This window comes from Epithele typhae (genome assembly GCF_022376455.1).
Source record: "Epithele typhae strain CBS 203.58 chromosome Unknown BXZ73scaffold_35, whole genome shotgun sequence".
Classification (NCBI taxonomy): domain Eukaryota; kingdom Fungi; phylum Basidiomycota; class Agaricomycetes; order Polyporales; family Epitheliaceae; genus Epithele; species Epithele typhae.
The window spans coordinates 87382-111824 of NW_025954226.1; the positions used below are offsets into that span (position 1 = coordinate 87382).

The 24443-nt window shown below is 58.0% G+C and overlaps 9 protein-coding genes across 9 annotated transcripts; 7 read left to right on the forward strand and 2 right to left on the reverse strand.

Annotated features, from left to right (window-relative positions):
• Positions 1-671: 671 nt before the first annotated feature.
• On the forward strand, positions 672-1364 carry BXZ73DRAFT_78666 (uncharacterized protein; the record flags this gene model as incomplete). Its single annotated transcript, XM_048022912.1, has 1 exon — positions 672-1364. The coding sequence occupies one exon, from the start codon at positions 672-674 to the stop codon at positions 1362-1364; it is 693 nt and encodes a 230-aa protein (XP_047876325.1).
• A 2013-nt stretch (positions 1365-3377) lies between these two features.
• Positions 3378-3779, forward strand: BXZ73DRAFT_49348 (uncharacterized protein; the record flags this gene model as incomplete). The annotated part of the gene is made up of 1 exon (XM_048020234.1): positions 3378-3779. A coding segment is annotated over one exon (402 nt), but the record flags the coding sequence as incomplete, so codon positions are not given.
• Positions 3780-5868: 2089 nt separating this feature from the next.
• On the reverse strand, positions 5869-6486 carry BXZ73DRAFT_78668 (HSP20-like chaperone; the record flags this gene model as incomplete). Its single annotated transcript, XM_048022913.1, has 3 exons — positions 5869-6006; positions 6076-6295; positions 6347-6486. 3 exons carry the CDS (start codon positions 6484-6486, stop codon positions 5869-5871), a joined length of 498 nt encoding a protein of 165 aa, XP_047876327.1.
• Positions 6487-7096: 610 nt separating this feature from the next.
• On the forward strand, positions 7097-7661 carry BXZ73DRAFT_90885 (small heat shock protein; the record flags this gene model as incomplete). Its single annotated transcript, XM_048025794.1, has 3 exons — positions 7097-7230; positions 7285-7504; positions 7563-7661. 3 exons carry the CDS (start codon positions 7097-7099, stop codon positions 7659-7661), a joined length of 453 nt encoding a protein of 150 aa, XP_047876328.1.
• Positions 7662-10791: 3130 nt separating this feature from the next.
• BXZ73DRAFT_22075 (uncharacterized protein) lies at positions 10792-11115 on the forward strand (the record flags this gene model as incomplete). Its single annotated transcript, XM_048017637.1, has 2 exons — positions 10792-10897; positions 10928-11115. Coding segments are annotated over 2 exons (294 nt in total), but the record flags the coding sequence as incomplete, so codon positions are not given.
• Positions 11116-13185: 2070 nt separating this feature from the next.
• BXZ73DRAFT_49215 (uncharacterized protein) lies at positions 13186-13581 on the forward strand (the record flags this gene model as incomplete). The annotated part of the gene is made up of 1 exon (XM_048020206.1): positions 13186-13581. A coding segment is annotated over one exon (396 nt), but the record flags the coding sequence as incomplete, so codon positions are not given.
• A 2322-nt stretch (positions 13582-15903) lies between these two features.
• On the forward strand, positions 15904-16662 carry BXZ73DRAFT_49342 (class I glutamine amidotransferase-like protein; the record flags this gene model as incomplete). The annotated part of the gene is made up of 1 exon (XM_048020232.1): positions 15904-16662. One exon carries the CDS (start codon positions 15904-15906, stop codon positions 16660-16662), a length of 759 nt encoding a protein of 252 aa, XP_047876331.1.
• Positions 16663-17771: 1109 nt separating this feature from the next.
• On the forward strand, positions 17772-18429 carry BXZ73DRAFT_78672 (uncharacterized protein; the record flags this gene model as incomplete). Its single annotated transcript, XM_048022914.1, has 3 exons — positions 17772-17900; positions 17939-18111; positions 18273-18429. The coding sequence occupies 3 exons, from the start codon at positions 17772-17774 to the stop codon at positions 18427-18429; spliced, it is 459 nt and encodes a 152-aa protein (XP_047876332.1).
• An 838-nt stretch (positions 18430-19267) lies between these two features.
• BXZ73DRAFT_78673 (uncharacterized protein) lies at positions 19268-22445 on the reverse strand (the record flags this gene model as incomplete). Its single annotated transcript, XM_048022915.1, has 15 exons — positions 19268-19362; positions 19492-19642; positions 19700-19837; positions 19862-19952; positions 20016-20040; positions 20090-20121; positions 20181-20196; positions 20258-20484; positions 20544-20627; positions 21093-21146; positions 21296-21629; positions 21684-21940; positions 21999-22130; positions 22187-22364; positions 22400-22445. 15 exons carry the CDS (start codon positions 22443-22445, stop codon positions 19268-19270), a joined length of 1860 nt encoding a protein of 619 aa, XP_047876333.1.
• Between the last annotated feature and the right edge of the window lie 1998 nt (positions 22446-24443).

Below are 24443 nucleotides of genomic sequence, written 5' to 3' on the forward strand. Positions count from 1 at the left end.
CCATCAACACCTACGGCCTGCGGAGGACGTCTGCCTAGACGTCCTCCCCCGGAGATGACGATATCTGGGTCGCCGTGAGTTGCGGCGACCCCGTTCTAGTCCGGTGAGTACGCCTATCTGCATCGCCCTCTTTCGCTTCGCTCTCTCCTCCTCTCCCGCATGTCCTGCTCGTTCGTGCGGGCATATCCTAGTTCGACTCGCGCGAGTGCCGCACCACATAATGGGGTTGTCTGTCAGCTTCGTGCGGTTGGCGGATGGGGTCGTCGACACCGAGCTCGCTGCGTAGGGGGACATGCCGGAAGACGGGGAGAAGGTGCACGCAGGGGTGAGATGCCTGCTATCGAACGTCGGATGGCTCTAACGCGCATACACAGACCCTGGACGAAGCAGAGAATCGTTCGAGCAGCTGTGCTCAGAGAAGTCACGACTGCCCACAGCATTGTCGCCGGAACCCCGAACCAGTACGACTCCATCATAGGGTACGGAACGGGCTGGGAGAGGAATGCTTATCACGGCCACGATGTAAGCTCCGCATCTTCAAAGCCTATGCAGATATCTCACAAGGTCTGCTAGCCAGATGATTAACCACGGCGGGACCGTGTTTGGCGCGCTCGCACACACCGCTTTCCTGCCGAGCGGTGTCGTTGCCTTCGTGAACACCGACGACGACCATGACGCGCGCCACCTCGTTGTGCAACGCATCATCGGAGACGTCCTACTGCTTAACTCCTCTGGGAGCCCCTCCCCTCATTGACCGGCTCCCCGAGGTCCGCGTCGCGCGTCTCTTCCCTCGAACGCTTCAGCCGTCGCACCGATGTCCTCAGAACCCGACGACGCACCACCCTACGACCACCTCGTCCCCCTCGAAGGAGTCTACTCGGGCCCCGGCCCCGGCTCGCTCCACCTCTGCGCCCCGTCCAGCACCGACCCGCGCTGCGCGCCCGACCTCGCCGACTTCGCCGCCGTCGCGCCCAACGGGACGCTCCCCCTCGGCACGCGCTCTACGCGCGCTCCGCCTCGCGACGCAGGTCCGCTTCCAGTGGCGCACGACGAGCCGGACCCTCGTCTCGTCGCCGGTGCTCCCGCGCGTCGCCCGCGCGTGCCGCCTCGTCCCGGACTGGCTCGGGTTCATCGGGTGCTGGGTCTTCCGCTGCAGGCACACCGGGCCCAAACCCGAACCGAGGGTCAGCGACCGCGCGGAAACGTTCGGGATCGCGGTGGGGACGCTCTACCCGCACGGGTACGCGCGCGTGGAGTGTGTCTCGTGGGAGATGGATGGGGTCGCTGTCGTGGACGGGTGCGGGACATTGGCCCGAGTTCCCGGGCGCGACTGTGGAGCAGAGTGCGGGGGTGCATTTCCGTAGGGTGACAGGGGCTTACAGACGACGCAGGTGCGATGGTGCGCTGGTGCTATCTGCTGAAATATGGAAATTGCGGGCTCGCGCTGCCATCCCCATTGGATATCCTTCACACACTCCGACCTCGCAGTGTAGAACTTGTTTGTTGGGAATGCCGCTCGCGGAGGACACAATGATTGACAGCCAGACCACCAAACTTGAGGGCGGAATGCGGTGTCTGGTTTCGTAGCTCTTGTACATACTATATTAGATGTGTGCTCGTGCGACCACTCGTCGGACGACGGGGCGTCTACAGGACAGTGCGGTAGTCGGCGTGCTGCTGTGCTTATCTAAGTGGCGTTCCGGGATCACCTCCGGTAGTGGAGGTGGTTGAACTGCCCTCTCTCTCTCTCTCTCTGGTCGTTCCGTATCCGTAATAAGCGGAGTGGGGTCTGAATCAGGCAAATTGCGACTCGCGCCGTGCACCATGATTACAGCGATGCATGCAGGATCATCGCCGAGGAAGTGTTGTCGACTCGAAGAACACAGTGCTTCCCATGTCAGCGAAGTGAAATCGTCATGGTGCAGGTGGAGGTAAATTCAACGCTTCCCTCTGAGCGCCACTATTCACATATAGCTGCCAACGACGACTCCAGGATCGACGTTTACGAGGACAGGGAGAAGAACCTCGTCGCGGCGAGCTCCCGGGTATCAAAAGTAGGATGTCAGCATCGACGTGCGCGACGGCTTCCTCACCGCCTCGTGCGAGACCAAGTTCTCGTCCGACCGGGATGAGGGCGGGGTCGTCCTCCCCGAGCAAATTTTGTTACTATGGCAGTACTTGGTGTGTCTCAACCGTTGAGCCGGTCGCTGACGAGGTGCGCTGCAGGAGAACATCAAGGCGTAGATGGAGAACGGCGTCTTGCCACCTACCCGAGGCAGTTCAAGGCCTGAATCTGTGCCTCAATTCATTCTATTACGCTTGTTGTGACGGTACGGCGACAAGGAAGAACCCCGGGTCGGGGCGGCAATGCAGCAGATCTTCTGACGCTCATCGAGGGTAACCAGACAAACAATGAACAACAATCTCAGCCACGAGTCCTGGGCGCGCGCCCGAGGACTGGGTCGAGGTCTCCTCTCTGACCATCATGTACCTCCGTCGTCGCGATATGTGCCGTGCGCAGCGCCCAGCCGAACCACGCTCGTCTTTCATCTGAGTCTCCCTCTTGCGTCTGCGGGCGGAGATGGATTGGGCGACCTCTCACGAGAGCGTCAAGCATGGGTTCGGTTGTCAAGGCGGTGAGAGCTGCATCTTCCTCCAGAACTTCCTGAGCGGCTTCCTGATTGTCATTCGCCCAGATTAGAGCCTGCCTGGCGCCCCTTGTTCGGCGGTACACCCCGAAACGAACGGGCGCGTTACGTCCCGAGTCCCCCTTGCTTCCGCCCCGCCGTCTCTATTACGGTCCATCATCCGCTGGACGCCGTAGCGACGCTGTCCACGCTCTCGAATGGGCGTGCGGAGTTGGAGCTGCTGGAGTTGTCGCAAGTGCGAGGGGAATCAGCAAGTGAACGGCATGCATGGTCGAAAGGGGCTGGAGTTGAGGCCGAGACACGGGCAGAGCGCGAACGCAATCTTGACGGATGGATGACGGAACGGGTACGAGTCCGCTTTTGCCCCGGGAGGCGTGATATCATCGTTCCCAGAAGCCCGTCGTCGCCCCCTTCCCTGCACTCGTCGCCCGCGGCTCCCATGAAGGCGACCCTCCGCGGCCCCCGCTGACCCTCTTGCCTCCGCCCTCCACCTCCGTCGGCGCAGCCGTCTCTTCCTTCCGCCTTTCCTTCTGCGACCGACCACCTTCCTTCACCCCACTCTCTTTTCTATTCCATGTTCCCATCAGCTTCTACTCACCGGCACGCGCGAGTCGCTGTCCGGGATTTTCTTGCGCTCTTTTGGAGGGGGCGAACAAGCGGATTGCCTGGGATACATTCGCAGGAAGCGTTGCATATGGCGTTACCCAGGTGAGCGCCGTGTATTTCGGCATGCGATTGAGTGCGTGCCTGACTTCCGAGTACCGTAGCAGCTCTCTGTCGCCGATTAAGTCCATATATGCGCGGCCCTCGACTACGGCGTTGCTCTTCCTCCTAGCTATGGCCCCCGGTATCAACTGCGACACCACCGCCCTGTCAGTCGAGACACCAAGCGATGCAGTCCAGTGCCAACTTACCACTCTCGTGTGGTCTGGTGGCCAGGCCGATTACACCCTCCACTTCGCTACCAATGCAGACTTATCAGAGTCAATCTCGCCAATCACCTCCACCACCTTCAACTGGAGGGCGAATGTACCCGCAGGGGCGCAAGTCGTGCTCACTGTTACTGACGGGACGGGACTCAACGCGTCCTCGGACGCGTTCGTCATCCAAGACAGCGCGGACACAAGCTGCATCCCCGGTGGCGTCTCCGGGAGTATCAAACCAGGGACTAACGCGCAGTTCACCTCAACTATCTCTACTACAACCTCGTCTTCAACAACCTCAGTCGTCCAAGATTCCTCGTCGAGCACAACAGTGACGACACCCTCAAACTCGGAAGTTAGCACGACGACATCGCCTTCGGCTACTGCCTCTTCCACCAGCTCCATTTCGCGTCAGGAAGCCATTCCTAACACATTCACATCATCTTCCGCTTCTTCATCGGCGCCATCACTATCGTCCTCGACATCGACACAACGATCCTCGACATCGATACAGCTATCGACATCGCCGTCCTCCGTGTCATCTGGTTCTGCTTCATCATCTCCTTCTGTTGCTCGTCAGGGTTCCTCCATACCTGCTACCACCATCACTTTCCCGGGCACCGCGATCCCGTCCACCACTGGACCAAGCTCATCCCCCACCCCGATTCTACGGCTGCCGCATCAACCAGCGCCCCAAAGACGTCGCTCAGCCCGGGCGCGATCACTGGACTAGGGCTCGCGGGTGCGTTCGTCGTCCTGCTTATTCTCGTGTTGCTGTTCCTCTGGAACCTCCGGCGTCGCAAGGCCCTACGCCGCCGCCGCGCACAGGGTTCGTCCGTCTTCATTGCGTTTTAACTACTTGCTGATGCTGATCGACTCCTCGCGCAGACATGTCCGAGTTCCCGAATAGCCGCCTCACGCGCGCATTCGACGCCATGTCCGTGTCCAGCTCTGACAGCCTACCAGGAGCGCCCCTCATGGTACCCGCGCCCCCAGAGCCGCGCCTGCGCACGGTCCCCCCGCCTGCGTCACCGTCTATGACGACCGTCTTCGGCCCAGGCTCGGGCTCGGGCGCTGCAACAACTGGAGGATGGTTGGCGCGCACCATCAAGTCCGCGTTCGACCCCAACCCCCGCCCGCCGCCGAACTCGCTCGCTTCCGGACGGACGACGTACTACCTCTCTTCCTCGGGCTCGGGCTCAGGCTCAGGATCGAGTTCGGGGTCGGCGACGGCCACGCAAGAGCGCCACTCTGCCGCCGAGTCGTTCTACGCGGGCCCCATGAGCCGCCGCGGCTCGCTCCGCGCCAGCATCGTCCTCGCCTCGGGCGCCACCTTCGCCCAGGCCGACGCCCCGGCTCGGGCTCGAGCGGCGACTCCCAGACGATCCGCTCCTCGGGCGTGCTCGCCACCGCCCCGTCCACCCCCGGAACAGCCGGGAGCGCGTCCGCGTACTCCGCGCACTCGTCCCAACGTTCCCCGCCATTAGAGGAGCGGGAGCGGGAACGAGACCACGGCGCGACGAGCCTGAGGCGCACGGGACGCACGGGACGAACGCGACCGGGCTCACGACGTACTCCGAGGATGGGGGAGTGCGCCTCGGGGGCGGGCCGGTCGGGTTCGGGGAGGCGGAGGCGGAGGCGGCGCCGTACGGCTACGTCGTCGCGCCGCCGCCGGTCGAGCAGCGCTCGCCGCCGCGGTACGGGAGCGTGCCGCACACGCCCGCGGCGCCGGACCCGAGCCCGCGGACGATCGGGGAAAACGTGTTCGCGCGACAGCAGGAGCTGTACGACATGGCGCGGGTCGCGCGGGACGTGGTGGGGTGAGAGGGGGTGTGGATTGACGCTGTTTTGGTCTTGGTTTTGGTTATAGACCTTCGTCTCGCGTTGTTGCTGTCGCCCAGCCGCGTGTAGTATTTAGTACTTTGTATTCCTGCCTGTATGTACCCCATTCTGGGATGATTGCATTTCTTGCCGTAGAAGTTGAAGAACATCATGTATTTGCTGTGTGAGATGTGGGAAGTTGCTCAGAGGCATGGATTACACCTCGAGGAACAGCCAGGTCTGATATGACGTCATCATCCTCTTGGAGTCAGCGCTTATTCGGTCGTTGTCCCCTTCGGCAAGTTACTCTGCGTGCGCATCAACGCTGTTCCTAGCACTCACGCACTTATTTCCGGATATTCGAACTCCAGCGTGTATCCGAACCCGAGGCTGATACGACCTAGATAGCGACTGCAATTCGCTTTTGATGGAGCGTACAACGCACAAAGTACAACGGCAGAATGAAGGTGCTACAACTACAGAGAGACTGAAGAAACGACTGCGGAGGACGCCGACTTAGGCGATGGTGATTCTCTTGGGAGCCCTTTCGGCGGACTGGCTCGGATAGTGACGGTCAGGACGCCGTTCTCCATCGCCGCCTTGATGTCCTCGGGCTGTAGCGCACCCTCGTCAGCGACCAGTTCAACTGTCGAGAGACGCAGGCCAAGCGGCAAGCAACTCACCTTGACGCCCTCCGGAACGGGCACCGAGCGCGAGAACTTGCCGTAGCGGCGCTCGCGGAGGACGACCCCGCCCTCGTCCCGGTTCGTCTCCGTCTTGGTCTCGCCCGAGACAGTGAGGAAGCTGTCGTGGACGTCGATGCTGACGTCCTGCTTGTTGATCCCCGGGAGCTCAAACGTCGCGGTGACGAGGTTCTTCTCCTTGTCCTCGTGGACGTCGATCCTGTAGTCATCCTCAGCTATGTATATGACACGCGGAGGAAGGGGGGCTTACCTGGGCCGGAGGACGGAAGTCGTCACGGCCTGCGAGCTGGTTATCGCCGGGGGTGACGCGGTGCGACGGGCGACGGCCTCGTCGAACTTGCGGTCAAAGTCGGAGAAGAAAGAGTCGTTGAAGAGGTTGAAGAGCGACATAGTGAGGGGAGGTCGTGAGCAGTATAGATGTTGTGGGGTTGTTGTGGTATCGAGAAGTGAGTTGTTGAGGGATCGAAGACACGAAGGGCCCTTATATGCGCTTCGTCTATGCAGAAAGTTCGAGACGTTGAAAGTCTCGAACGGCCAACTGAGGTCATGAGAGACGCAGGTGATCGCGTATGTGTGCGTTCAGCCTGCCTCGTATGTTCTCGGTCATGTCGTCATTTGAATGGAGCGAAATGTCTGGAAACGCCGACGGCGTCTCGAACCTGCGTGCATGGGATGCGGAAGTTCTGCGGTCCAGAGAGGAAGCTTTGCTAGGCGCGCGCTGGCCGGCTGGGCGGTGACCGATGCTTGTGCATGTTTGCCTCACATCCGCATTTGGCACCCAACGCCCACGCCATCTGTGTCTCGACATTTCGCGAACGCGCGCCTCACTTCTTGTTCTCGACCACGTCGAGCGCACCCGCCTTTTCGCGAACAGTCCCCGTACGCGTCATACGGAATGGTGGGTATAAGTACCCCCGCCGCACGGCACTCCGGCCCCACACTAAACATATCGACATCCACTTGACAACTCTTCACCACTCAATCTCCCGTCTCAATCACCATGTCTCTCACCTTCAGCACTCCCTTCTACTCCCTCACCGACTTTGACCGCCTCTTCGATGAGGCCTTCAACGCCCGCGCAGGCCCTGTTTCCCGCCGGGCGAGTCTGCCGTCCGAGTCATGCGTCCGAAGTAAGTTGCCTCTGCGCCTCTCGCGCTTTCCAACACGAAGGCTTACGACGCGCTACAGGATGGACCTCCATGAGGACAAGGAGAACAATCTCGTCACTGCCACTTTCGAGCTCCCGGGTCTCACGAAGGAGGCCGTGAGCCTCGACGTGCGCGACAACGTGCTCAGCGTCTCGGGTGAGTCCACAATCTCGGCCGAGCGCGACGAGAAGGGCTACGCGGTGCGCGAGCGCCGCTTCGGCAAGTTCTCGCGCGCGGTTCCGCTTCCTCAGGGGATCAAGGTATGTGCTCCCTGCGCGACCCAGACCAGAATGATGGAACTGACGCGCGATTTTGCAGCCTGAGGAGATCAAGGCGTCGATGACCGACGGTGTCTTGACCGTCACCTTCCCGCGCACCACGCCCGAGCAGGCGCCGCAGAAGGTCAAGATCGACTGAGGTCGTTCTTCTGGCCGCGTTTATTCTCTCCGAATTGTACACTTGCGCGTTATATGTACCTGTAGCATAGCCTTTCCATCCATGAGCCGAAAACCAACAGCATATGACATATGACGAATGCACACGTCCAGTCGTGACCCATGGCGCCCTGGTGCCGTGCGGGAGTCGAACACCAGACTTCTGTTAGCGCTTGAGCCCTTCCGGCGCTCATCTCCTTGTCTCCTTGTCTCCAACCTTGACATTCCCTCGTACCGAGCGTGACAAAAGACAAGCCTGTTCCTCTGACCGTCGATCTGCGCCATACGGTCTACCCAAGCTCTTTGCGCCATCTTCGCTGGCACTTGATCAGGTTGTTGACAGTTCCGGACGCTCCTGGCCAGTCGCCGATCACGACGCAGTTGAAGGCAGTGATTCAATGTTGGATGGTGGGAGCACATGGCCACCACAGAACGGCGCTGAGACTTCTCATGGCGTCTTATTTCCGGAGCGGGCGTTGGGAAGACCCGGGCAGTGCCGCGGCGGTGATTGGTCTCAGCTCCTCAGCCGGAAATTTGACCGCCGGCATGGAAGGTCATTCAAGTATCACGAACGGTTTTGGTACGTCGAGGTCAGGCTCCACAGTGGCATGATTGATAGAGTATACTGCTTTCATATGCAGATCCGCGGACACTCGACATCGCGGTACTTGCGACTGCGTGTTGAGGCCATGTTCTGACGTTTAGCAGAGATGAACCTCTCGACAATGTGTTCCAGGTGCTGAGCACATGGTACTCGGGCCAGGCACGCGCCGGAAACTCTACTCCTTCGACACCAACAGACTATCATCCTCAGTTGTGGACGAAACCTCGTGGCACCCGCGTGGTGCTCACGCGGTGGTCCCGCCGGCGCACCACACGGAGAACACTTTTCCCAATGCTCCGGCGATGCTTGCGGAGCCTCGAAGTTGGCGAGGCTGTGGCTAATCATTCTCCCGCACTACATAGCTCTCTTGTGAGAGGGGCCAGTGGCTAACCTTCCCTCCTCAACCCCTTTCATTGTTACAGGCATGACCACTGCCCAAAGTGTCGATGCAAAGTAAGCACCCGGATATCAGCCAAGAGAGTGGATGCCCATAATGTATGCGTTTATAGCATCCTATATGGACAGTCAGGGCTTGCTGCGACCGGTATGTACGAACCTCTCGCCTACAAAGATTTGCAAGACTAACTACCACTTTCCACATGTAGCTCTAATCGTTTATGATACTATGTTGTGCTTCGACTATGAGTGGAACCTGATTTGGAACAAGCGACCACACCCTCTTAGCATGCTGTACGTTTTCGGACGTTATTCAACCCTACTCGGTTTCGTGTTACAAAGTATAACGTACATAAATGCCGAGGTGAGCAGTTTTGCTATCAGCTTCCGTGGATGTCTCAGCCTGACAATTTTACCTAGAGGTACGACTGATCGTCATATTAGCATTGTGAATCTCACCCCGCTGCTAGTGACTGGGCTCTGTTCAACGCTACATGGATCAGCGCCATTATACCTTACGTCGCATGGGCAAGTGCGTCTCACCCTGCTCCGCCTGATGGCGAACTGTAACTTAAACTGCTTCTAAATAGTGTTCTCGGGGTGGCGAGTCTTTGCACTCTCCGATCGCAACGTCCCCGTTGCATTGATAGCCTTCCTTCTTTCGTGCTCCGTCATCACTCCGAATATAGTGCGTACAGGAAACCGACCATATTTACCATATTCGAACCATGACTGATCATGGACCCCTGTAGTACAACTTGGCTGCCAACGCCGATCAAGCAATACCGCCTCTCGCCATATGGCTCTCAAAGGCTGCTTTCCTTGTCGGAGAGCTTTTGCCAATGGTTTTCACCCTCAAGGCCACGCTTGGTCCGAGTCTATGCGCGACATCCGTCAGGCCTTCATGCGACTCCATTACTGGAGTAGTTCTCTTCAATGGCGAGTTTTTTATACGAAATTCTCGACAGATTGCGACATTAATTCTAATTACGTCACAGGCCTGATGTGCTTCTTGTGAGCTGTTTTCGCTCCGAAAGAAGTAAATTTTTAACGCAAACACAGCGTGCCAGTAGCCCTCACCATCACAGCCGCTGTGCTTGATTTCGTGGTAAGCCGAAGCTTTGATCGCAACAGATGCTCTTGCTCAATCTACGCGCACAACGAAGGACTACAGCACCTCGAGTATTCCTGGGTACGTGAGCGCTGCCACCGTCGGTTCTGTAAGAGATAGGTTCGTCACAGCTGCATCTGGAATTCAGAACACACACGAAGCTCACCTGGAAATTCGTTCAGTCTTACGACGGTTCTCATCTCACGCTTCCTATTGCAGCTCGCTAACTTGCAGGCTCGCAGGGAAAATGAGCACGGGATCATAGAAACACACACCTTCTCCGGCGTCATCACAACGGGAGTCCCTTCCTTCCAAGACATGACGTCTGGCTTCTATGAGGCCAATATACGCTCCTCCTCCAACGCGCGAGGGGAAGAAGCAATGCCCACGATAAGCCACCGGCGCCAGGTAATCGGTTATCGCGTTCATTTCGTGATTTACGCCTGATGCACCCGTTTTTCTTCGAATAATCAGGTCACAGTGCTAGAGAATGAACCCCGAGACCTCCATCACCCCACTTCCACCAATTTCGGCATATCATCTGAGGAATGGGTACAACACGTGGAGGATGCGATCCGTGCCGTGGCTTGAACGGTAGATCCCGTATATTTATGCTCAAAAAGGCGGCGGTGTGTTTTCTTCTCCCAATCTCGTATCTATATCAGTTTTTCTACCGTTTCCCGGATAGAAAGAGCATCTAGGAGGTGACGAGCCTCGTACGATTTGCTTTCTCTGCTCTGTGAGCGAGCTATCAGGCCCACGTGGATTGCCGTCGGGGATCTCGGACACACCGGCCAGGGCCAGTGCGCGCGCGCCCTCGAGCGCGAATGGAGCGCGACTTCGAGCGCGATGGCGCGCGAAAAGGGGATGACTGTCGCTCGATGGAACGCACTTGCGGGCGCCGGCCGGAAGATTCGCGCGTAAGAACCACGCCGCTGGCAGACTGGCAAGTTCTCGCACAGCTTCCCGACGTGTGGCGCTTATGGCTGGAGCCGCGCACGACGCACGCGCACATCGTACGAGGAGGAGCGGAACGAGCATGAGGGTGCGGTGTGCAAAGTGCTCGAGCAGGTTGCTGACGAGGTCTGCGCAAAGTCCGTCCAAGCTGGTGAGCGCAGTTGAAGTAAGACGTGTGTAGTAATGAAGTTCGGACATGCGTACGTGATGCAGAATACGCCATTCGTGTTCCTCATTGTCGGCGGGCACAAGGTCGAGCATATGCTCGCGAATATCGCCGCACTCAAGATCGCGCTCTCGGACGCCCACATCGCCAGGATCGAGTCCGCCTCGCCGTGGAACCCTGGGTTCCCGATGGACCTCTTCGTACGCAGTTACTGCCTTTTCGCGCGTGTAGATGGCTGACGAGCGCGACAGGGCACGGGGAGGCTTACCCGTTCTGGTGGATGATGGCCGCGCCGGTGAAGCCGTTGCCACTGGCGCCTGCGAGCAAAGGGGGAACGGCTCAGGTACGAAAATAACCGCGATGGTGACGACGCGCAAGTTGGAGGTCAATGTTCAAACGCTCACGTAAGGTATCTACAAGGTCCGCCGCGCTTCGTGCGGCGCCCCGAGTGACTTCTTTGTAAAGCGGATCTTGCCACTCGCAACGGCGCTCAACGGACCCCGGCAGATCGTCGCCACGGTCGCGCGCATGCAAGATGCCTCTGTAAACGACTTAGGTCGGGTTTTGGAGGCCCCCCTGCGAGAGAAGAGCATCGGTCAGGCCGGTAATCACGACATCCGTGGAGACCTACACATTTAAATCTGAAATCTTGCTCACTTAGTGACGAGAAAAGAGTATGGTTCGAGAACGCCAGTGGCATTATAAGTCACGCCGGTAAGCAATGCATCTGATACGAAGAAACAAGTGTTAGTAGAAGATTTGAGTAGCTTTCCCAGAAGAATGGACGCACAAAAGAGTTGCGCGGGATTGGGGCCCCAGGGCCCCGTCTACCTGGCTCATGATCAATGCAGGGAGCAAAGGCAATCGAGCATAAGTACCCAGTGGAGGCTGGACAAAAGCCGCGTCACCCATTGCTTCATTGAAATATCACACCGCCGGAAGGTCTAAATTACGCTCAGTGAATTTCATAGGAAGCGTACCCTGAGGCCTGAGTCCTGGTTCAATTGGAGGCGTGACGCGTCGCCGATGCTGTCGGGGTCGGTGAGGAACCTAGCGTTGTTGATTCGTTGCAATCGATCAAAACATGGGGCTTTTAAACCGTCCGCAATGATGATATAGAAACAGCTGTGCATTGCATTAGCAGTAAGGAAGTAGTGAAGCGGCACGGAGAGCGGCGAAGGCAAAAAAACTCGACGGGGCGGGTCGCGTGGCGCGCACGTGGCGCGCACGTGGCGCGCACGTGCAGAGACCACGCGCAGGCACCGCCACCCTTCACGCCGTCGGCTCAGATCCAACCGCCGTGGGCAGATCATCTTGCTCTCATTCACCTCTCGACCCCTCCCCTCTCGACCCGTCCTCCAGACCCTTCCCGTCGCCGCCATGAGTCTCCGCCGTGCGCCAGGATGTGCCACCCACCCATCTCTCTCTCGTCCTACCGCTTCCCCCGCGAAAATCCGACATCCCCAGCGTTTTTCCCGCCCAAATCGCCATGCATCTCACCCAGCACCTCTTTGACGCATACACCAACCTCCCCTGCCACTCTCCGGACATTCTGAGCACAGAATACGAGTGCAGCGTCCACGGTGATGCCTTTCAGCCTTCCCGCGACATCGACGAGTCATCCGCGGTCGATCTGCAGCCCCACTAGTGAGTAACTAGTCGGGTTGTTAGTGTTATATAAGCGATTGACACCGATCGTTAGTCTCGCGGCTTATCCGTCGTTGCACTCGACCACCACCGCTCCCCCCGCAGACGATCGCCCCTGCCCCATCGCCCGTCGCCCGTCGTCCACCTACATCAAATATGCCTCTACAATTTGTACCCCTGTGGAAGACCGGTTCCGATCGTCGTACTCGGCGTTGGACCGCGCGCTAGGCAGCGACCAGCCTCTGTTCCACATCCCCCCGGCCCTCGTTCAAGACCCACCGCAACCCGCACACGGCGCCGACGACGCATGTAGGAAGAGCGTCTACTCTGAAGCCCTTTCGTATCCGAGCTACTCGGGCGATTTGGCGGTGGGCGACTGGTCAGACTCGTATAGTACGCTTTACGACCCGTTCTCCAACGTTGCATCTCCCGGCTCTACATACGGCGGTGGTTCCTCCTTCGCATCATCCCCCGCAAGCAGCCGAGGTTCGACGGGCCACGACTGCTCATCGTCATCTTCAGGATCGTCGCCGTCGCCCACGGCTACCCACGTCGTCCCGCCACCTCGTGCCTACCGCGAGGAACCTGCATCCCCCGCCACTCCGTCCACTGCCCTCATCCGGCGCCGCAACCGCCCAGCCACACGGTCTTCCGCCTCCTCAGAGTCCGGAGAGACGTCGAAGAACCCATGGAAATGCCCGCACTGCCCATTCATCCAACACTCCCGTCGCTCCCCGGACTACAAGCGGCACGTCGCCACCCACGGGCAACCGGAAACACTTTGGACGTGTCGCGGTGTCCCCCTGCTGCGTGCGAACGATCCGAAGCACACGCGGACGCCGGTGCCGTTGGAGGAGGTGTGGGCGGCGAGGGAGCGCGGGGAGGAGATGGTGGGTGGGTGCGGGAAGACGTTCTCGAGGAAGGATGCGTTTGCTCGGCACCTCAGAAACCCGCATCTCTGGTGCGCAGGGAGGAGCCCGGTGGAGGGCTGGCACCAGGTTGACGGTGGAGAGGCTCATTGATGTCCCTGTGTACGTGTTATCTTCTCATTGGTACCATCTCCATCCACTTTGGACTTCCGTGTACGTGTGCTTGTGTTTTAATGCTCGAGTCCCACAAGAAATCCTACTATCCTCTTCCATTTCCAACTGCGCGCGCTCGAAATTCCATCTCTGCTGAGGCAGCCGTGAGTTGTACTAAGAATGCCCCGTGGTCCTAGACGGACGGAGAGGTCTGTTGCGTATCCTATCTTCACCCTTTGCTTTCTCCTCGGGACTCTTTGTGAGGTGACACACTCGAGTCGCCTGATATGCATTTGTCTTGTCTTCCCGCAGGTTTACGCTCCTGACGAACTATAGATCCTGCCGCCAAATGCCCAGGTCGACAGCAACCTTTCGGCCCATTGCGTACGTTGTATTATCTTCTTGTTCGGATGTCTCTGACATCTCATCCAGCGTTCTCGCCAAACAACAGGCGGTCGACAGCACCTCTGTGGTCACGTCTCCCGTCACCACGACGTTCACAGACATCCTTAATCCGAGCGCCTCGATTGTCACCACCGCGAGCGACATCGCTCAGAAGCATGCACGCAGTGTACCCGTACGGTACCGGACGGTAAGCACTTCGGTACTGCAACTTTTGGAAATTGTCTCATCGATTGTGTACACACATGCTCTGTACATGCAGCACCGGAAGGTGCGTCATGGACGTTTCTAGTGTGGTCGCGAACGGCACCTCTGTGCAGGACGTCTCGGTTAGTGCTCGAGTGAGCGCGCTCACTGTGAAGCACAGGCGGACTCCGACTCATCTCACCCCATGAAAGACCCTGGTGACGAAGACTTCCACAGACTCAACAGCTCCACCGAGAGATCCAAAGACACTGACGAAGGAGCCTCGAAACAAGTGCGCTACTGTTTCTCTCCCACCCACCGGAAAACCGTGCTGACTTCCTCCCCAGTCAAAGTGGAAGCTCATCCAGCCGGATGCAAACTGAAAGCATCGTAAACCTCGATATTCTTGAGGCAAGCCCGTCCAGCGGATCGTACGCTTACTTCAAGCGTTCGTCTTCGCTTCTTTATCAAAGCGCGCCAAACACTGTAGCGCCGCCGCGAACCTCGGCATGCGGCCACACTGCGCCACGTCGGGGGGTGTTTTCGACGTACGACGGGAGCTGATGCTGGGGAAGCCGACAGCGTTGCCGAAAGAAAGTCAAACCTTCGCGGAGTAGCCGAAGGCGAGCAGTGAGAACAGCGTTATGGTATGGAGAACAAAGTACTCACGTGGTTCACAGGCATCGACGGTGGGTAAAGAAGAGAAGACCTTCCGACGGATCAGATGGACCGTCCTGGGATCGATATCGCAACATGCGCCCGCGCCGTAAAGAACGGCCAGTTGGTACGTGAACACTGCGATTGCGACCGAAGAGCACGAGACTCACCGTCGCCATCAGCGCGTCCCCTACCGGGATCACGTCTCGCACCAGGCATGGCCAGTTGGAGCGGAGCCGAATGCGCTTGGTGCGGCCGGGATGCATTCCGGTCACGCCAGGCTCGTGCGGATAGGCTCGATAGGATGTCCCTCCACGAGGCATTCATCATCAAACGCAGTGGGGGTACTAATAGGCAGATAAAAACGGACGGTCATAAGGTCGAGGACCTGTAGGTTGACGGACTGGGGAGGACCCGTGTTACGGGACAACGAAATACCTTACATCAGCGCAGGTTTTTGACGGTACTGCGTGAGTGAATTCTTTGTTGAATGTTACAACCTTTCCTCTCACTGACACAATCGAAGTAAGGCTTCCGTCTTGGACGGCCCAATAAAACTCCCGTCATGTTGTCGATGTCGACGTATGCAGCACCTGGGTATGCCGTGAATTAGAATGGTACTATCAACCATTCTATGCGGTGACTCGACCGGGAAACGAGCTTGCGGCATCGTACACACGGCTATCTGTGGCCGCTGTTGTATGCGTCCCCGTGGCACCGGTTCTTCTAGCGGCCTGCTCACTAAGCCCGTGGTTGCGTAAATTGTCCGGCATTAGCACCTGAGGGAGACACCCTGTGAGGACGCCGAGGTGCGTTGTTCCCCATTCGTGTGCTGGACTGTGCTGATTCATCATGCAAGTACAAGGCATCTCGGCGCCATATACGCACACGGCGTACCAAGCTACAAGCCGAGCGGTGTCGTGGACAGTTCGCCGTGGGATGCCAGTCCATCGTTCGTCGGCGTCCTACCGATGATCCTCGCAATATACATATAAGATGCCCCAGACGCAGCGAAGAGAACATCAACCTCTCTCGTCCACAGAAACTGCGAACAGCACCACCGCACCTACTATGGCCATGGTCACTACTTCGGGTGCGTCTCCATCCTCCGTTCGTCACCGTTGCTCACCCCGTATCCACACCCCGCGCACAGCTCCGACCAAGTTCGGTATTCTTATCTTCCCCGGCTTCGAACCTCTCGACGTCTTCGGCCCCGCAGAGATCATCCAAACCCTCTCCTCGCGGAAGCCCATGTCCCTCTATTGGATCTCCTCCTCGACGTCCCCCGCGCTCGACCCCGTCAGCACGCTCGACCCCGACGATCTCACCATCAACCCACCGGCCGGGATCGACACCTTCAAGCGGCACACCGCACCCACGACCATCGTCCCCACGCACACGCTCGCCGCACCCCCCGACGACGTCGAGGTTCTCCTCGTCCCCGGGGGCCTCGGCATCTTGTCGCGTGCGACCGAGCCCGCGGTCGCGTACCTCCGGGCGGTGCACCCGCAGCTCAAGTACGTGGTCAGCGTGTGCGGGGGCTCGGCGCTCCTCGCGCGCGCGGGCATCCTCGAGGGCCGGCGCGCGACGACCAACAAGGCGTTCTACGAGCACATCTCGACGACGTACGCGCACGGGATCCGGTGGGAGAAGAAGCCGCGCTGGGTCGTGGACGGGAAGGTGTGGACGTCGGGCGGGGTGAGCGCGGGGATCGACATGGCGCTGGGGTGGGTGGCGCACGTGTGGGACGAGGGGCTGGCGCGGGAGATCGCGAACGTGGTGGAGTACGAGTGGCGGAACGACCCGAACTTTGATGTCTTTGCGTACGTGTGGTAGACGACGGCCCACGGGCAGGCATGGCAGTTCCAATGCGCGGCGTCCTGCCACCCATCTCTCACAGTGCCGCCGCGGTCTGTACCCAAGCATGCCGGACAAGTGGACCTCAAGTCGTGAACCTATTATGACAACAAAGTGATATATCCACAGCGGATTCTGCCCTACTCGATGCACATCCGGAGACGAAGAACTGGTGATACTGTACTAACTGAAGTATGGTAAGTATGTCAGATTTGGCAACAGACAGTGAGTAGGATCTCAAGAATGTGTGTTACCTCTTGCGTCCACGAACCTCGGAATCAGACTCGTCACACAACCAACCACGGCTTCGGTCAGAGCGCAGGTATCGCAGCACTAGCGCGCTCTTCCCGCAAATCAATGCCGGGCATACGGTGGCGGCAGCACCCCCATATTCTCCAACGACCCAAGTCCCATCGCTTCGACCTCGAAGAACGCGGCTGACTGGTCTCCCATCGGTTCGTCCAGGCGACCCCCGGCCAACCTCACGCCACCGTCGTCCTCCTGCACAACCACTCGCGCTCTCCCCACCACAAGTTGATCTGACGAACTAGGCCGTGTCTTCTCCTCGCTCGCGGCCGGACATGCACGTTGTGGTGGCGACACCGTGGACCCGCCCACGGTCGGACTCTGGCACGCCTCGCATCGTGCGTTGAGCGGGCCAGACCACCCGTTTTGCGGCCCGTCCACCTCCGGCGCTCGGATATCGCTCAGGGAGACAGGGAGCTGCGTGCGCGGGTCGCTCTCGTGCGGCGACTCGCCAGTGCCGTAGGAGCCGGATGGCGCGCGCCCTGTGGGCGAACCGGGGCTGTAAGGGGGACACGAGTCGTTGCTTGTGAGTGACTCGGACACCGGTAGCTGTGGGAACTGGTCCAGGAAAGGCGTCGGCGGTGCGGACGGTGGGAGCAAACGTCCTAAACGCGCTCGACGCAGTGGTCAGCAAGGGGTGGTGTGCGCGTGGAAGCAGAGGCAGGAGTATAAGAGCTGGAGGGAACTCACCCGATCTGTCTTCCTTGTCCTTGGGTCCCGCGAACGAGGCGGATCGGGGGCGGGGCGCGCGTCGCCGGCGGAGGCAATAGAGTATCACGGCGATGGCCGCGACGGCGAAGGCAGCTCCGCCGGCTGCAGCCCCAGCAATTGCAGGGACCGGATTGGAATCGGAGGTGTTCGAAGTGGCCGCAGCGACGGCGGCGACGGCGCTGTGGGAAGCGGGTCAATGGGTGAGAGTCTTCAGACGCTGAGAGGTACGCACGATGAGGATCCTGCCAGCTGGTTGCTCCCGCCAGAAGGACTCCCGAGAATCCCCGCGGTAGAAGATTCCCCCAACACGTTTGGACTAGAGGGCGACGAAATTGAAGGGCTCGACTGGGAAGTCGAGGTTGTCGAAGAGACGGGAGCGGTGATGCTCGCTGAGCTTGACAGCGGCCCACTGTGAGTCGTCGTCGGATCGGCGGGGGGGACGATCATTTGAATGTCGGTCGCACTTGTCGTCGTACTTTCCCTCGTCGATATCGACGAGTCCTGAGGGTCCGAGGGAGTGACCACGAACCCGTCGACGTCAAGCACCAGGCCGTGATTGATGATCCCGATAGTGTGTTCTCCCGGCGCGAGATTTGGGGACGTGTAGCTGAGAATTGGTATGACGTGCCCTTGGGCGTCGGCTGGAGGGGTGGCTCGAGAGAGGTTGAAGGCGAACATGCCGTCGATGGTGAACGTGGCGACGTTCGGGATATTCGTGCCGAAGAATAATGCGACATAGGCGGATATCTTCGTGCCTAGACGAACGAGTTTAGCAAACTGGGAAGGCGAAAAATATATAGGGAGAGCCGTACCAATAAATTTATAACTCAAAGAGTCACCCAGATGAGAGGTGCGTTTTTTGGCGTTCAGATAAGTCCCAGGGCTATTGTAGTTCGCCCACGAGCCACTGTAGATAATACTGGAAGCTAAGTCGTCCACGCAGATGGTGGGACTCGGGCATGCTGTGGCGTTCAGCGTGATGATTGGCATGAAGACTCAAGAGAAGGTGTCGTTATGGATCGGCTGTAGCGTACGAATGAGTGGAAGGGGGATCGGGAGGAGAGACGGCTTGCTGACCCATTTATGAATGGATCAGCTTAGATCTGTGGACACACCATCTATCATGGTCGAGATCTACGGCTCTTTTATTTCAAACCGCTCCCAATCTGCACCGTCCCCCTGCGGTGAGCAGTACTATAAAAGACGAATTCTCAAACCACGTATCTGATGATTATGATGCGGCCTGCTAAGATGGACAGAACAGAGATGATATGATAGGCTTGATGCGCTTCTTGGCGCTCTCTGGTCGATATGGACTCAGGCTTCCCGCTTGTGCCCGTCTAGGGTCAATCAAACGGAAGACACCCCGATTTCATAAGCCCGTTTGACGACGAATATAAAGTGTTCGGCGCACCTTAATCTCTACCGGACATCAACAACCCTGTGGTACCGGCGATAACCAGCGTCATCGACCCCACGATGTCAAGTCCGAGCGCTGTGGCCACATGCTCACCCGACCAGCTCCAGGAGACGAGACCAGTCCCACATACAATTATTACGCCCAAAATCAAAGTCCCCAGCCCTTCACGATCTCCTCCGTGCTCGCCCACAGCTCGTCCGCGAGCGCCTCGCTCTCCCCCTGCGGCGCGCCGGCCTCCCGAGCTTCCCGCCCCGCGTCTTATCCGGCACGATGAGCCCGCCCTTGAACGCGTCGCGGCGCGCGCGCACCTCGGCCTCGCCGCGGCGAAGACGGACGTGTGCGCACCCTCCTCCGGCGTCGCGAGAACGGACCGCGCAGGATCCAGACCAGGGGCAGCATGACGCGCTCTGGAACGCCGGCAGGCTCGACGCGCCCTCGCTCCACAACCAGCCTGGGTCGGCGGTGAGCACCGTGACGGTGCTTCTGGAGCGCGATAGTGTAGAGCGTGTTCGCGAGCTTCGTCTTTCCTGCGTGCGGCGTCGGTCGGTGGGGGTGCGGGAAAGAAGAGAAGGGACGCACTGTATCGGGCTTGGCGGGGTCCTTCATGTCTTCGAACGTCTCGTTGTAGTCGTCTATGGTGCGGAAGTGAACCTCGCGGTCTTTGAGCACTCCGAAAGAGTCGGAGCCCATCTGCGCTTGCTCGTCATTACCGGGCATCTGCACTCTCATTTAGATGCTCACCATGACGATGCGCACGTCGGCATTCGGTCCTCGTGCAGTCTTGGTCAGGATGGGCAGCAGGATCTGGGTGAAGATGTACGTTCCAAAGTAGCTGAGAATCAGGGATCATTGGCGTTAGTGTGTACCATACGCGGACTGGGATACTCAGGCGTACTTGCAAAACATTGTGTCCAGAATTCCTGCGTCGGCACGTCAGCACTAATGTATGAGCAAAATATAGCGACATACCTTCCGGGGCCATGGCCGCATCTTTCTGAAGGCTATAACCCAACGACGGGATCAGCTGACACGTGCCGTCGTAGGAAAACCGCGCACTCACACTCCAGCATTGTTGACTGCAGACACAGATGCCACTCAGAAAAGTGCGCGAGATTCGGAGCAAAAGAAAGAACGCACTGAGAATGTCCAACCTACTCTCCTTCGCCATAAACTTCCCGGCGGCTTCCTTCACACCCTTGACCGCGCTCAAGTCGAGGTGGAACCACTCGACGCTGGCCGCCATCGAGCCCAGCTCCGTGTACAGTCGCTCGATGGCGGCCTTCGCGCGCGCCTCCTGCGTGCCCCATATACACCTTTGCCCGCGGCCAACGAGATGCTTGACGGACGCGCAGCCAATCCCGGTGCTGTCCGTTTTCAGTGCGTGAGTGCAGGAAAGACATTCGGAAGAGATTTCACGACTCACTTTCCCCCGGTGACAATCGCAACCTTACCAATCAGATCCCTTCGCAGGGTTGAACGTCTCGAGCCAAACGGCCACATATCGTTCCTGCGTGCAAGGGAATGGAGAGAGCGCGAGGTGTTGTGAAGAGGTCGTGGGCTGCATGGCTGCTCATGCGAGGACTCGGTCAATGCCCCACTGAGTCCCACACCGGAGTCGTTACGGTCGTGCTTTGTCACCGCTTCGCAGCCTGTCGGCAGTCGAATTGGTGCAGATGAAATACCGACATGTAACGTGTGTCCTCGGTGCAGCAGGAGGAAAGCGGACCAGCAGGCAGTCGACTTGGACGGCGGAGAGTACCAACGCTTGAAGCCGCGGCACTTGCGTGACAGACTCGAACCGGCCCGGAACGCGCCGCCTCGGAGAGCGCCGGAAATGGCGCACTCAAAAGCCTCCCATCAGCCGGGTTCAACCGTCCGTCACACTCGTAGAGGTATATGACAGCAAATTGGTATACCCACAGCGGATCCCGCTCTACTCGATACACATCCGGAGAAGAAGAACTAGTCATACAGTAGCTGAAGTAAGGGGGTATTGCCCGAGTCGGACGCGGCTAGCGCAGCAAAGCTGAAGAAATACATCAAGAAGGCGCGCGCGCGCGCGCGGCGTTGTTTCGCAAAACGGTCCACAGGACCCGAAGCCGCTTCATCGGATGTGCAGCACCATCGGCGTCGTGGAGTCGACCGAGGTCAGGAATCGGCCGAGTGCCGCCACACCCCGCAGTCTGCGCCGATGTCCTTCTCCGTGGGCGATCCGCGTCCGCGGTTTTCTCCTCGTCCCCATCGCGTGGGGGCAGGGGGAGCACATAGGGCGTGATGCCGAACGCCTCGGGTGAGCTCATGCTCACGTGCTTCCGGGGTGCGAAGATCGGGAGCGTGTCCACGCTATGAGGGACGAAACGGCGGGTGATGAGGAGAAGGAGGACGTTGGCGACGCCCTGGAGGTTGAAGACGAAGTCGGCGAAGATCGTCGCGCGGAAGGGCACCTCGTGCCCGCCAAACGCCCAGAAGCGCGCGCGGTGACGGGCGTGAGGAGGATGGTGTAGGCTACCTGCCGGTGGGAACATGCATGAGACACGGTGTGGGAGAACAGGGGGGAGGGGACGTACCGGGTACCAGATCATCCGAGCGGCGACATTCATCATCGCCTCGTCGACTGAGTCGCGCCGGATCGCAAGCCGCCAGCGCTCGCCGCGGGCGACGAAGCGGAGGTGCCATTTCCCCTTGTTGTCCCGGATCAGGTTCCCGCGTACGCGGAGGAGGACAGCGGTGTACATGAAGAAGGACAGGAAGGCGGAGACAAACTCGAAGAAATACTCGAGGAAGAACTGCTCCTTCGGGTACTCATCCGTGATCCAGCACCTGGTCGTAAGATGTCAGCACTGTATGGTGAAGCTGTGAGACAACCGTAGACGCGCACCAGAAGCCGGTGGGACCGAAATATGGCCCGCGACTGGGGTTTTCGATCGCTGTCGGACCGATGGCCACCACGAAGGCGACGAGGAACCAGCCGGCACCAAGAAGGACCCAAGAGTGGAGGGACCTCAGTACGCTAGAGTATATAATGACACCTATTAGGTGTCAGATCAATTGGCATGTGCCATATACCTGCGCGCAAAGAAACCACCACGTGACGAGATAGGCCGCAGGCCGCCACGCGCGAAGCGCCCGGCAAAACTCAAACTGCATTTAATCTGTTTCGAACACGGGTATCCGGGATGTACTTGCCGCTCCACCAACTGCACCATCAGGCTGTTTATAGCGCTCAAACTTGAAGTTGTATAGCCTCATTCAAAGGTAGTTATGAACACTTGTACTCACAGAGGGCTTGTTTTTCGCACTTGCACAAAACGCTCCCCAGCTGCATGGATGGCGCTTATCTTAATGGTACTGATTGTGCACCTGCCAATTAGGCCGTGGCACATCCCAGCGCCTATCTCTGATAGCCGCGGCAGTCAGCGCCTTCCCCCGCGCCGCCGCGCCGCTTGCCTTGATGGCCCCGATATCTCCGGACGCTCCGCACCGCCGCGTCTCCGCTGGCGCCTCCCCGCCCCGCCCCCCGTGCTCGTCGTCCCCGACAGCGAGCTCGCTGTCCCGCCGCCCCGCTCTCCCCTCTCATCCGTTTCCCTCCATTCCTTTTTTTATCCACCTGCATTCCCAATGCGCACATAATGGTATATAATGCAATACCCTCACTCAGCTGGGTGAGCCTGCATTGAGCTCTTATACCCCCAAAATGCGTGCAACATAGGAACTTATAGAATAGATCAATCGTCTGGCTAATATATGCATCAGATAGTATTATGTGAGCGTGTCTTTCATCTGAAATCGCAGGTGGATAGCTGGAAGGGTACAAGTATGATGTCATATGTCATTTCAAGATGACATATTCCATAGTGGTATGGTATATATGTTTATCGTCATATGTACACCTAGAATCATACATAGAGATCATTCAGAGCGTATTGCACAAAGCAGCAGGTAAAACGACGATATTTTGGTGAAGATATGACATGTGCTCAGAAGGGAGGACTGCATTGAAAATGCGGCCATCATATGTTCTTGTGCAGACGTCCAATCATTGTACCTTTTGCTTCATTGCGTTCCTAAGAACTTATAGAGCCCAGATCGCCAGTTTCGTGCTTATCGGTGGAGGATTGAAGATAGGGTATGGTATGTCATTATTCTATGACATAGTGTATAGCAAGATGACATGTGCTCCGATTACTTTTCTGAAAGGTGGAATAGAACGGGGTAGTCTTTTCCTCCCCGATGCAAAAGTAATCACAAAAAACGGCCAAGAAACGGTGGAGATATGTCAGAGGAGCCTATTTTGGCGGGTTGTGCAGAGGACGCTCTTAAACCACCTACACTGCTTGGCACAATCTAAGCTCCTCTAACGTATCTCCACCGTTTCTTGGCCGTTTTTTGTGATTACTTTTGCATCGGGGAGGAAAAGACTACCCCGTTCTATTCCACCTTTCAGAAAAGTAATCGGAGCACATGTCATCTTGCTATACACTATGTCATAGAATAATGACATACCATACCCTATCTTCAATCCTCCACCGATAAGCACGAAACTGGCGATCTGGGCTCTATAAGTTCTTAGGAACGCAATGAAGCAAAAGGTACAATGATTGGACGTCTGCACAAGAACATATGATGGCCGCATTTTCAATGCAGTCCTCCCTTCTGAGCACATGTCATATCTTCACCAAAATATCGTCGTTTTACCTGCTGCTTTGTGCAATACGCTCTGAATGATCTCTATGTATGATTCTAGGTGTACATATGACGATAAACATATATACCATACCACTATGGAATATGTCATCTTGAAATGACATATGACATCATACTTGTACCCTTCCAGCTATCCACCTGCGATTTCAGATGAAAGACACGCTCACATAATACTATCTGATGCATATATTAGCCAGACGATTGATCTATTCTATAAGTTCCTATGTTGCACGCATTTTGGGGGTATAAGAGCTCAATGCAGGCTCACCCAGCTGAGTGAGGGTATTGCATTATATACCATTATGTGCGCATTGGGAATGCAGGTGGATAAAAAAAGGAATGGAGGGAAACGGATGAGAGGGGAGAGCGGGGCGGCGGGACAGCGAGCTCGCTGTCGGGGACGACGAGCACGGGGGGTAGGTCGGAAGCGCGCGACGTGGGCGTGGGAGATAACGTGGGCGCAAGCGGGAGAGATAACACAGGCTGATGGGAGATCTGATAACATGTTCGTGGGCGCAGTGAATCCATAACAACATATATGGGGAACCCTGCAAGGACGCGTAGCTCAGCTGTATTGCTGAGCCGCGCTTTGTTTATGCCAGGGCGGGGTTCTAATCTC